Raw genomic sequence first — 13,354 nt, forward strand, 5'->3', positions numbered from 1 at the left:
CATAGTGAACAAGCACACAGTAAGCAATCCAAACTGTCTTAATTTTAGAAGAAAAAGTGGGTTTCTTTGTTGTTTGTATAATGTTATAATCACAAAGGTTTCCCAACTACTAATGGAGACACATTAAAATTAAAAATTCAATTAAGGATTTTCAATCTTCTTAAATCAGCTCCTTTGAAGCTTTATTTTAAAACTAAATGTTAAGTTTTGTATTTTAGAGCTTTACATACCTCCTGGGGTAGGTTTTGAGTTAACCAAGCTATAGGTTAAGTTTTCACACTTAGGAAGATAGTGCATTTAACCAGACTCTCTTCTACAAAACTAAGAATTCTCAGCAGAAATGGAACTGCCTATTCTTACAGACTGTTTCTCTGACTACTTGTATGCTTCAAAGACAATGCCTGTCACAGATTCTAATGCAATTCCGTAGCCAAAAACACCACAAGCTCAAGCCACAGCAGTCTTGCTTATTAAAAGGAGTACAAATCAATAGGACATAACAAGTGGGTCAAGCGCACTCATCAACATTCATTCCAACATAACCCCATAAAGCATACAAAAGTATTTTTCCCCCCCAAATGCACACTTAGAGACAAATGAAACTTATGAGCAAATAGTCTGACAATAGAACCTGGAAACTTTACTCAGGTTTCAATGCCCAAGGGACATACTTTTATTCCTCTCTTAGCACATGAAGTTTATGTCTGAACTGTAATAAAAGGGCACCAGTTAGAGACCTTCTAACTGAGTCACTGTGTAAATACAAACAGTGCAGCTTGCAACTGTGCAACTGTTTAGTGCTGCCTAGAAGATCTCTACACTTCAGGCTAAATGTGCTATCTGTAAAATGCCCACTTTTCTGAGATGTTTATCACAGACAAACTAGGATTAAAATAATTTTGAGTCTCTTGGCCCATATCCAGGTTGCCTCTTGGCTCTCTTAAAAGACCCTGTACAGAAGCTCAAAACAGGTCTAAGAGCCAATTCAATTTTTTTCCTTATATGTAATTTCTAACTGGGTTGTGTCAAACCTGTACAAAGGACACCTCACCTCTGCATTTCACATACAATTCAGCTACTTCTAAAACTGGGTGGAGAGGAGCTGGCAGGAGCAAGCAAATTTAGCAATGTTGTACTGGTGATGTCGCATATGTACAAATACTTCCCTTGAAGCTCACCCCTGATGCTGAAAATCAAGCCTACACAGAATAAGCAGATCTTTCCTTCTGTGTAGCCAGTTCAAAGCAATACTGCCTGCCTAGAGCAGAAAGACATGGGTGCTAGCACAATAAAGTGTTATGCTGACTAGATTGACTGTAAGCATGGCATCTTGCCCCAAAGGTACCAAAATGCTCAAATTACACTGTCTTTCCCTAGCACATTTGCTGAATTGCCCACTGCTTTGGAAGGAAAAACATGTTATAAATGTGCAGAAAGAGAAGGAGATTGATCAGTATGCACTACATGCCCAGTTGTGATTCATATGCTGTTCAAAGTGGAACAATTTAAGCCATTTCTGAAGTGACTACAGCTCTGTGACACTTCCAAAGCAAAACTTACTCTAACAGATTACCAAATAAGCTTTTGGCACTTTCCACAAAGCAAGTTTCTTGCAAACAGCTTCCCCTCAAAACAACTTTGGTATTTATACACAGAAGTTAGGGTGAAGCCACTACAAATGAACAAAACTGTCCCGTTATTAAAGCAAGACAGAAATTCATGCAATTAATGAACTAACTAATAATGGGTGGCAATAGCCATCTGGCTCATATACAGCTCTAAAACCAGAATAAGCTCTGGAAATGACATAAATTATCTTGATTTTGGATACAAAACTAAGGATGAATACAGTACAAGATTGCACAGCAATACTAAAAGAAACCGAATGGCTAATAGAGGGGGACAAAAAGAGACTAGAGCTTACCTATACATGCTCAGTAGTGCAGAACTACAGATTTTATAGTGTAATGAATTTCTGAAGTAACTCATTATTCTGTAAAAGAGAGCTGGGCAACAAAAATTCAGTGGGAGGAAACTCCACATCATTAAACAAATGTTAAGTTTCTCTCAGTGTGAACTTCTGAGTAATTTCCAGACTTCCCCCCCACTGCCTACTTTGTGTAAAAGAAGCAGCACAAAGATCCCTAAACAAACTACCAAGTCCTGTGACCTCAGCAAGAACTTAACCTGGCAGCAAGACAGCTATAATGTACAGCAAGAAAACCATATAAATAACTCAATCCAGTCACAGAAGGAGGCTCTTCTGCTCTTTTCATCTGCTCTTCACATCACATCAGAATTAAAATTGGAGAGGGAAATCAAATTCTGAACTGCTGACAGGCAGATATTTCATTCAGCAGGTTTTATTTATTTATTTTTTTGGAGCTAAATATAACAGAGACTAAGAAACATCTGTTTGAATAAGCCTGCATCCTGTACTACCTCTTTCCCAAGTTCTTGGGAGCATGCCATTAGTCACTCAGATGGCATCATTTTAATTGTCTGCAACATCCTGGAAGTTTCAGTGTTTCCATCATGGGTCCCTATCCATTTAAGTCCCATTCCCGCAATCTCCTGAAAGACTGCAGCTAAACAAAACCTTTCTGCATTTTGCTGTATATATTCAGAGAACACATTTCTAAGCACATGCAGTGATTTTACTAGGGTAAAATATCCATCACACTTCAAATTTATTTTATTTTTAATTTTTACAATAATGGCTTTTGGATATGCCATCAGCCTTTTCAGCAGGCTAGGACGAAGAAAGGCACAAGGTTTCTGAATGCAAAAATTACCAATTTCTCTTTCTGTCCCTGCCCTCCATCACAGTGTGGCAGCGTGTGTATTGCCACAGACATAGCTGTTGAAGAAGCTATTAGTTGTACAGGTCCAAATGTTGCAATAGTATTCCCCAACAAGTGTTTCAGGGCATCAAAAGTGACTGATGTGTGCATGTCTATTTGTAAACCCTGTAAGAATATGTAGCAGACAAACACTGAACTCTTTCATAAAGAAAAAATCTAAGACATTAAACACCCTGGAGTCCTGCTAGATCAGTAACCCACAACACACTTCAGTGTGCTGACACTGAATGCAGTTCTTCTATTCAGATTTAAAAACTGCCCTCATTGACTTTCAGACTCGATGGCCAGCATACCAGAGTACTGACCAGAGACTGCACTTTCTATAATTTGCCAGATCCATCACATTGAGCATTGCTGTGCTATAAAAAGAATTAATTAGAGGTGCACAAAAGCCCAAGCAAGGAGTCTTCACACTTAACAATGAGGTCATCCACAAGCTGCTCTGCTGTGTGCAAAGGACATGCAGAGGAGAGAGCAGTCTCATGACATACCAATTTAATGTGTAGACCACCGACATAGACACAAACTCTCAGGAGTGACAGTGTCCTGGTTGGAATTAGAACAGAATTAACTCTGTTCAGTGATCCTACTTTTCAGCATGGTCTCTTCTAAATAATGGCACTTTTTGAAATTAACAACATGTTTTCATGGGCAGTGTCTGCTTCTAGTAGTGGTAAGGCTCAACATTTATAGTTAGTACCAAGGATTGGTATGTAGACCAAAGTCATTACTAAATCTTCTGTTGCAGACCAAGGTTGCTGCTAAATCTTGTGTATTAGATGATAATTTGAAGGACTGCAAGGGTCAAGCCTTTTCTTCAATGGCTGGTGTCTGAGAAGGACTCTGTCCAGTCTGCCATTGATCCCAAACCCTGAGTTCCTAAATATGGTTTCACGTCTGCCACCGAGTCCAGTCTGGGACTTCCCCAATGCTAGTCCAAAGCATTAGAGATGACAGCGACATAACTGCCATCGAGGGGTTGGGTTCAATATTGGGTTTGTATATATTTCATGTTATTGTTGTTAGTGTTATTTTCATTAAAGCTGTTCTAGTTTTCTTTTCCAATTAATAAGTCTCTCTCCCTTTATCCCTTTCCCTTTGGAAAGGGAGAGAGGTTAATAGAGAGCATCTGTCACTCACTTCATGGCCAGCCCAGCTGTAACCCTTTACAAGACAAATCCAGACGAGCTGGTCTGTCAACTCGGGGTCTACCCTGGGATGAAACAAAAGAGAGGCTGTGTGGATGGACACCCTTTCATCTGGCATAATGCAAAGGAGGGCATATTTCTGGCAGTGAGTTGTGAAACAAAGCAAGACCATTATCAATAAGAGTTTCTGAATCAAAAACATGCCTCATAGCTTGATGTGAAGCAATCAGCGGCACTATGGCCAGAGCTAGGCCTCCTCTGCATTTCCATGCACTGGCACCCTCAAAACAATGCCACTTTCTTTCAACAGCTTCCACAGACTGCTTTGTCATTACTTTCGCTCTGGAACAGCAAGGTTTTGTATATGAAATCTCAGCCAGTTCCACTTCCCTTTTCTTTGTTTCAACATCAGTCTATTCTGGTGCAAATTTTAGTTTCAGTAAGACAAAAAACCAGAAGAGACATCTTCTAGTAACACCATTAAGCATACTGTTTACACAAAAAAAGCACTCCAATCTGTTTTAGAATCAACTTGTCAGAATACACACAACAGGTTACATGCAAAAAGCCAGCAGGCTCTACAGAGATCATTCTCTTCTGCGTACAGTCAGCCTAATCTGTATTCCCACGCTTGACTCCAGCTAGGAAAATATCTGTTGCTCTACTTTGGTACTACTACAAATACCTGGCTTGGCCAGGGTTTCAGTCTTCCCACTCAAGAGATGCTGAAGGAGCCATTTCAGAGAGAGAGTGCACATGTGTGTCTGTATGTGTGTGTATGGAAGAATTTAAATTCACCCCAAAATCCAATGCATCTCTACCTGGTGACAGATTTCACAGCAAAGATTATCATCACACTTGCTGCTATGTTTTGCACACTACCATTTTTGATAGCTGCTTACTGAAGAAATGTATTTTTCATCTGTGCAGTTTTTTTCTTGTGTTGTCCCTCCTCACATTATTTAATGTTAAAAGGCACAAAAGCCATAAGGGTTTCACTCTCTTCCAACAGTCAAGAGTTTCATATGTTCAGTTGTATTTTATCCACCCTCAGGCTGGGAGCCTGCCAGGACACAGTACTTTCAATGCAAAGAACCTGACAGGGATATTTAGGGTCCCAAACACTTTTAATGTTCGTCAGTGCATGGCTTAACTTCAGTACATCACTTACTGAAAAAAATTGCTTAGAGATTGAAATTTCTCCCTGTTTTCCTGGGAATTAAAAATCAATATTCACAACCTTATAGGTTAGTAATAACAACACAGAATCGCAGTTTATATACAAAAAGCAACTGACTTTCTTGGATCACCTTTAGGCAAAATAAGTATTGGCAATACCATTACAGAACATCATATTTCTGACTTCCCTAAATATCTTTTATTTTCCTCACTGAGACATTTTGTCTATGCAAGTTGGTCTGTGAGGAGTCAGAGAACTTCATTTTTGTTTTCTGATTTTTGTAAGCCACAGGGTGCTCTACCAGCTTATAACCACCTGGCTACAGAGCTTCTGGAGATGTTAAAAGAGCCAGCATTTCCGATGTGCATTGTAACAAGCTGCTGCACACATGTTATACAGCTGCTTTGTGCACAGGTATAGGTAAAGCAACTTCCAGGATGTGTCAAGTGGATCTATGGTTTTTGTGGCAAGCATGCCACTTCTGAGAGCAGGAACTGTGTTGATGTACTAAGCGTACCAGTACTGTGCAGACATTGCAGCACTGACACTTCCCAGTGAAGATGGGAAAAGTGGGTGAATTACCTGTCAAGTATAAAGCTACAGGGGGTAGTAGTGGATTATTCTCATCAGATGAGAAGCACTCATACAACAGGAAGTATTTCTGTGGAAAATAACACACCAAAAAGTCCTAATTATTTTTTAAAAAGGAAGGGATCGTATGGATACCTGAGCCACTATTCAAAGCCCCAAAACAACCACTACCTCAAATGACCATTTCTCAGCTCTGTGGATCCCTCCAAACTGTCACACACAAACAGGGCTTTTATTCTTGATGTGTACTTTTTTAGACCAGAAAAACACACAAAAGGATACAAGGAAGCTCCCCCCCAATACCTGAAGAACCAAACGCATGAGCAGTGTTATGTTCTGATTTGTTTGGGTATTTAGGGATTGTTTGGGTTTGGTTTTTTTAAACAAATGAAGCATCTCTTTCTGGTTCACCAACTAGCCTATTACCCTATTACTTGGACTTCTCTCTTCACTAGCTAAGGGTGCACATTAATTTCTTCACCACATAGCAGAAAGGATACATGCCTACATGTATCCACTAATTTATTCAGCAACTTCCCAAATCATGCAGGAGAAATGCAGTTCTGCCAACAAAGCATGGATGACTTCCAGGTTTAGGGCATTTTCATCTCCTATTTGCTTTGCGATGTCTTCTCAGAACTCCACACATGATAATGAACAACACAGTCTTGAAAACAGATCAAAATTCAGAAAAGCACAAGAGAGCTTTCAGCTTGCTATTTCCTTTGCATCTTAATCAAAGGACAAGTTACTAAATACGAACCACCTGCCTTACGCATCTGATTTTTTTCAGTAGAAAGCAAATAAATAACAAGATAATCTTGCTTCCATAAATAAGTCCTCTTTCCAGCTTCCCTTGCTTTTCAGGTGTAAAGGTCTAAACCAACTAAACACAACCAAACACAACTAAACCAAAAAAAATCAGCATGTGTGTATCAGCCACAATACCTTTCCCCTAGAGTCCAGGCTGTAGAGAAGCTGCCATAAAAACAGCTGCATGCACTTAAAGGGTCACAATAATAGACATTTAAAAGTAAAAATAAAAGTTACCAAGTATGTGTTGGGTTGAGGTTTTTTGTCACAATAAAACATTATCTAAAGGGAGCTATGGCAACATTCCAGCACATCTGGGATATTTTTTTTTAATCCCTTTCCTTGCAAATTTTTTTACAGTCTCCATCTTTCATCACTGCAAGAAACTGTATGCATTTAAATACCACTTGAGTTGCTCTTCTTGGTGGTAAGAAAAACAGGTAATAAAACAATATGTAGAAACAAAAGGCATACTTCAGCAACTGACTGCTTCTGAGCATCACAACAAGCAACGGAACAACACCCTGTGCTTGAGAAAAATGAAACAAAGATGTAGCTCTGTAATGGTTCCTGACAGTGTTTGTTTAAACAAGCAGAGTTCTGGGAGAATATTGACAAGTGTCATAGGTTGATCTGCTTTTTGAAACAAACACAAACTTAGAGGTGAGCTATCTACTCATGTATAGAGCTAAAAAGTAATTCAGTTCTGACTTCCTTCAAAGACCAACTGCCTTATGCATCTGTTCTCCAAGGACAAAACATGTGTTTCGCATACAAAAATCTCCCATCCTTATCCTCTACAAGGTTATGCTGAACAATCTTGTTGCTGAGTAACCATATACTGAATAACTTTGACTACTACACTTCCCCACCAAACACACTACTTCTTGATGGAGGGTGGAGGGAAGTAAGACATAATCTGAAATGCTGCAACCCAGTAGCCTTTTATGTTTTCACTGGGTTTGAGCAGAGAGATTTAACATGAGGTCTAAACAGAAAACAAGTAATCTACAGTTGTTGAAATTTGCCACTACCTTTAACCAAAAGTCCCTACTGAAGTCCTTATTCTTGCTCTAGCCTTTCTGTGCAGCTGGATTGCCTTAAGTGGGCTTGTGCTTCTAATATGCATTTCAGTCTCCTGAACCATGTCAGCCTAACGAGGTGCCTGACAACTCAAGTTAACTTCACTGAGAGCTTGTTGAATAAAAAAAACCACACCAAAAGCACACAGTATCTCTCCCCACAATGCTTGCTTTTAGCTGTACCAGCTCCCTCTTCTGGCCCTCCCTCCCTCCCTTTGACAGAACAAGTATGTGTACTTGCAGGACAGAGGTAGAAGCTCCTTGGGAAAGTAAAAAAAAAAAAAAAAAGAAAAAGAAAAAATGAAAATCCACCAAAGCAGCAACCCACCTGCTCCCCCCCCAATTCACAAAGTACAAACAAAGACCCATCATACCACAGAGGTTTCACGGCTTCCTATGACAAGGTTTTAACAAGGAGAGTAACACTGGACAATACTGGTTTTAAAGTTTAAATTTATGACCACAGCTTAGTAACAGGTTTACCTCTTTAACGTGAGTGTGAAAGGACACAGACATATCCAGCAGGATCTTGCGCTGCTCCACACGCCTAACAAAATCCTGTATCCGGTCTTCCAGTTGATGGGCAGCTTGATAAATTTCCTCCGGGTCACATTCCCCAGTCTGAGCGAGCTGTTCAGCTGCTTCTAGGAGCTTATCTGCATTGGTATACGTGTTCTGTAGAGAAATAAGTTGGTTTCACAGGACTAAGTGAAAGAAAATTCAGTCAGGACATTTTAAAGCCACTCCACTAATGAAAACCAAAGGACAAAAAAGCCCTTGGAATGTGGTTTGCTTCTGGTTTTTTTAAAGTAGTAGAATATCATCTTACTAAAGACTTTCTGGATGCTTTTTCATTTAACTGTGAATAAATTGATTTCTTAGCTCATCATTTATGTCCATTAAAAAGTCTCCTCAATCCAGAATTTGGAAGCCTATTTATTCTTCTTTGAATTAGTTTTTTATATTCACAACTAGGGAACTACAATAAAGATCAGCCTAAATGTGTAATTACTTGGAAACTGGTCTCTTTCAACACTGGAAAAATCACTACAGTCATGGCCAGAAGACTTTTCAAATGTGTTTTATTAGAGGTGAGAAAGTTACAGCTGCTGGTAGAGACGCTTAACATCAAATCCACACATCAAGCAGGAAGCTGGAAAACTTTTCTCCACTCTTACTATAGTAACACATCAAAAAGTTTATGTGCCAGTTGGATCATCGTTTGTGAAGCAGCAACAGAGGAAGATTTAGAACTCATTTATGGTTAAGTATTAGAGTGGAGCATTGTCCCAAGATATCATAGGAGTAACAAATGCAGATCAGCAGTCCTCTAAGTGCCTTGGGTCAAAACAGAAAGCAGAATGGGAAAAGCCAACTTTGACCTTTTCAGACAATTGCTAAGGGAAATCTCTCATGACAGAGTACTAGAAGGCAAAGGGGCTCAAGATATTTGGTTAACATTCAAGGACCTCTTCTTTCAAGCCCAAGATCAGAGCATCCCAAAGAGTACAAAATTGAGAAAGGGAGCCAGGAGACCTGCATGGTTAAGTAGGGAACTGCTGAGCAAACTCAGGTGGACGAAGAGAGTCCTCAGATCATGGAAGGAGGGACTGGCCACTTGGGAGGAGTATAAGACAGTTGTCAGAGGATGCAGGGAGGCTACTAGGAAGGCTAAGGCCTCCTTGGAATCCTGCCCTGCGAGGGAGGTCAACAACAGAAAAAGTTTTCTTCAAATACATTGCAAGAAAAGCTAACACCAGAGACAATGTAAGCCCACTGCTGAATGAGGTGGGTGACTTGCTGACAGAGGACACAGAGAAGGCAGAGTTGTTAAATGCTTTCTTTGTATATACTGCTGGAGGCTGTCTTCAGGATCCTGAGGCCCCCAAGGCCCCAGAGAAAGACAGGGCAAAGGAGAATTTTCCTTGGTTGATGAGGACTGGGTTAGAGAACAGTTAAGTCATCTGGACAATCATAAATCCATGAGTCCTGATGGGATGCACCCAAGGGTGCTGAGGGAGCTGGCAGAGGTCATTGCCAGACCACTCTCTTTGGTAAGCCATGATGGACAGGAGAGGTGCCTAGGGACTGAAGGAGAGCAGACATCACTCCAGTTTTCAAAAAGGGTAAGAAGGAGGACCCAGGTAACTATAGACTGGTCAGCCTCGCCTCCATCCCCGGAAAGGTGATGGAGCAACTTATCCTTGGCACTGTCCTTTGGCATATCAAGGACAAGAGGGTCATTAGGTGGTTTTACCAAGGGAAAGTCATGTTTGACCAACCTGATAGCCTTTTACAAGGACATAACCAGGTGGATAGATGATGGTAGAGCAGTTCATGTAGTTTATCCTGATTTCAGTAAGGCATTGGACACCATCTCCTACTGCACCCTTGCAGCTAAGATGAGGCAGTGTGGTCTGGATGATCAGGTAATGAGGTGGATTGAGAACTGGTTGAAGGGAAGAAGTCAAATAGTTGTGGTCAATGGGACAGAGTGTAGTTAGAGGCCTGTATCTAGTGGAGTCCCTCAGGGGTCAGTACTGGGACCAGTGCTGTTCAATATATTCATCAACGACCTGGATGAGGGCACAGAGAGCACTGTCAGCAAGTTTGCTGATGACACCAAACTTGGTGGAGTGGCTGACACACCAGAGGGTTGTGCTGCCATTCAGTGGGACTTGGACAGGCTGGAGAGCTGGGCAGGGAGAAATTTAGTGAAATTCAACAAGGGCAAGTGTAGAATCTTGCACCTGGGAAAAAGCAACCCCATGTACCAGTATAGGTTGGGAGGCTAACTATGAGTCAGCAATGTGCTGAAGGCTGATGGTATCCTGGGTTGTATTAGAAGGGCTGTGGTCAGTAGGTCAAGAAAGGTTCTCCTCCCTCCCTACTCTGCTCTGGTGAGGCCACATCTGGAATATTGTGTCCAGTTCTGGGTCACTCCATTCAAGAAGGATAGGGAATGGCTTGAAAGACTCCATCACAGAGCCATGAAAATGATTAAGGGAGTGGAACACCTCCCTTATGAGAACAGACTGAGGGATCTGGGGCTATTTAGTTGGAGAAAAGGAAACTAAGGGGTGACCTTAGAAGGGTAAGTGCCAAGAGGATGGAGCCAGGCTCTTCTCGGTGATGCCCAATGACAGGACAAGGAGCAATGGGTGGAAGGTGAGGCATAGGAAGTTCCATGGAAACAGGAGAAATAATTATTTCACTGTGAGGGTGACAGAACACTGGAACAGACTGCCCAAGGGGGTTGTGGAGTCTCCCTCTCCGGAATTATTCAACGCTCGCCTGGATGAGTTCCAGACTGATCTGGTAGAGGTGATCCTTCTCTGGCAGGGGGGTTAGACTAGATGATCTCTCAAGCTCCCTTCCAGCTCCTAACATTCTGTGATTCTGGTACCTGATGTGCTGAGAGCATCGTGGTCCAGAGAAGAGAGAGCTGTTCAACTCTCAAAGCTTAGAACTTGTAATCTGCATCTATTTGGACTGATTCCAAACATTTGTTAACATTTGGGTGCTCTTTTTTGAGCCTAATCGTGGGATTTCATGCCTTAGAATTAACTCATCATAAAAGCACAGAAGGATGTTAACCTCTGGAGTAAACAGACTGAAATTGAGTCTACACTAAAGAATCTTTGCTTGTACCACCTCATGAAGTTTGCACCATGGATTATTAATAAAACAATGCAACAAAATTCTTGGCAATATAAACACACCTTTCTCTTTTCCTTCCTCCCTTCTATCTTCTCCCAGCCTCAATTATAGGAGATACAAACCCTGCTTGTCAAGATATATTAAGCCTATGCAAATGTGCTTTTGTTATACATTTTTGTACCACACCTCTACTAAGACTATAATATCCACAAAAGTTAAATCCAAGCCCAACCACAGAACTCAACTAAGGAGCACAAAATAAGAGCTCTCATTCAAGGTCTCAGACTACCTGAGAAGCCCAAGGGAAATTACATGACCTGGTACAGTTTTCATACATTTGGAGGGGGTCTCCCTTCATTTTTTACATCTATTTATGTAAGGAATTAAACCCATGATACTCCTTTATTTTGATTATGCTCATTTTTAGCCCTTCCTTAATCTTCAGCTTTTTTACTGCATGCAGAGGTAGAGAACTGCTCCCCAGTTCCCCTGGAAAAGCCTGCAGAGACTAACATAAGCCTACCCTTTTCAGTTGGGAGTGCACTACTCAATGCTCCAGATCTGGCTCAGGCCATGGTAACCCATAACACACTCTAATCTGTGCTTCAGTGCTCCGATTTCTACTGTCCACAGATCACATGTTCAAGGGGCAAGGCTGAAAAGCCTTAAGGCACTCTTCCTGAACAACAGCTACTTCATCAACTCAGAGAGCCCCACCCAGCCTCAGATGGCTGAAACAGAAGTTTTCCATTTTAATGAAAACTTTACCTCACATGAGGAGCATTGTTTACGAATTCCAGGAGTATCTATTATGTAACACAGAGCCAGGCACACCAAACTTCTCTTTTTGCAAAGGGAACGGTGAAATGCATGTACAAGAAATGATCACAACACAAATGCTGCTTCCAAAGGAGTGGCAATTCTCAAACCTTAACAGAAGATATATGCCTTATGACTAATATTGCTCTTCTAAGTAGAGTTGAAATATATTATAAATATTTACCTTGGTAGATAATAACTGCATAAGTCATTGCTACAGGATCTGGCACTCATTCCAAAACAAAAAAAAAGTATCTAGTCTAAGAGAACAAAGACCATCAGCGACTATAAAATACACTGGGCTGCTGCCTCTTTTAGTTCCAGACATCAAATAGGCCCAGATAACTAAGACAGTAAAGGCAACTTTTCTTTATGCATCTGGTGACAGCCACAAGATGCTTTAAGACTCAGACCTTCAGTTGCACCTATTTCAGCCATTCATAGGCCAAGTTCTAAATTCAGATGCAATCTACACATGGAGAAAAGACCTTACCTGTGCAAAAAGATCCCAATAATTAAATCTAAATTTCTTAATTTTTTTGCCCATAGACTACTGTCCAGAAGCAAGTACAAATCACAGTAGAAAAGAGATTAAGATGATTTAGAGTTTTATACAAAAAGGCATGGCAAAGTATAATCATACTATTGATCTGCATCTAGCACTTCTAAGCTGAAAATCCATACCCAGAAGTCAATCACTTATGCAAAACTATGGAGTCATGACACCTGGACTAATGGTCTCACATGGATACAAAGATGATCATGAAGAGAGGTGAAAGAACAGAAGGGGGAAAAAAAAAGTAAATAGAAAGCGATCTGGACAGGCTTCACAAAAAAAGAGCAACACAATTTTACAATAGTTGCTACAAGTAAAGGTGTGTATGCACAAGCACATATGTCAACGTATCAGAATTTATTATTAGTTGGATGAGCTTTGACTATCTAGTGCTCTGTAGTGGTAACAAAATGCAAAATAAAGAGAAACAAGTCTTTTTTTCCACAAAAATAAGTGAATAATTTGTGAGCCCCCAGCCCACTGACTCTGGAATTATCTTTCTTATTCAACACAAACCTCATTTTAACATCTATTTGTTTGCTACTGAGGAATGGGCACCTCAATCACATTAAAAATAGTATGAGGATGCAGAAAGTAAGAAAGGAAAAATAATATTCACTCCCTTGAGAATCAGAAGTCAG

At 40.6% G+C, this 13,354-nt stretch overlaps 1 protein-coding gene across 2 annotated transcripts in view; it reads right to left on the minus strand.

Annotated features, from left to right (window-relative positions):
• The window catches only part of TRIO (trio Rho guanine nucleotide exchange factor), a 258,492-nt gene that overhangs the window by 132,715 nt on the left and 112,423 nt on the right, over window positions 1-13,354 (minus strand). For both annotated transcript variants that reach the window (XM_068161994.1, XM_068161996.1), the window contains exon 11: window positions 8,162-8,353. In XM_068161994.1, coding sequence (XP_068018095.1) covers window positions 8,162-8,353 — 192 coding nt within the window. The remainder of the gene's footprint in view (window positions 1-8,161; window positions 8,354-13,354) is intronic.

Source organism: Melanerpes formicivorus, unplaced genomic scaffold (genome assembly GCF_026170545.1).
Source record: "Melanerpes formicivorus ecotype bairdi unplaced genomic scaffold, bMelFor1.0.p_v2 SCAF_61, whole genome shotgun sequence".
NCBI classification, from domain to species: Eukaryota; Metazoa; Chordata; class Aves; order Piciformes; family Picidae; genus Melanerpes; species Melanerpes formicivorus.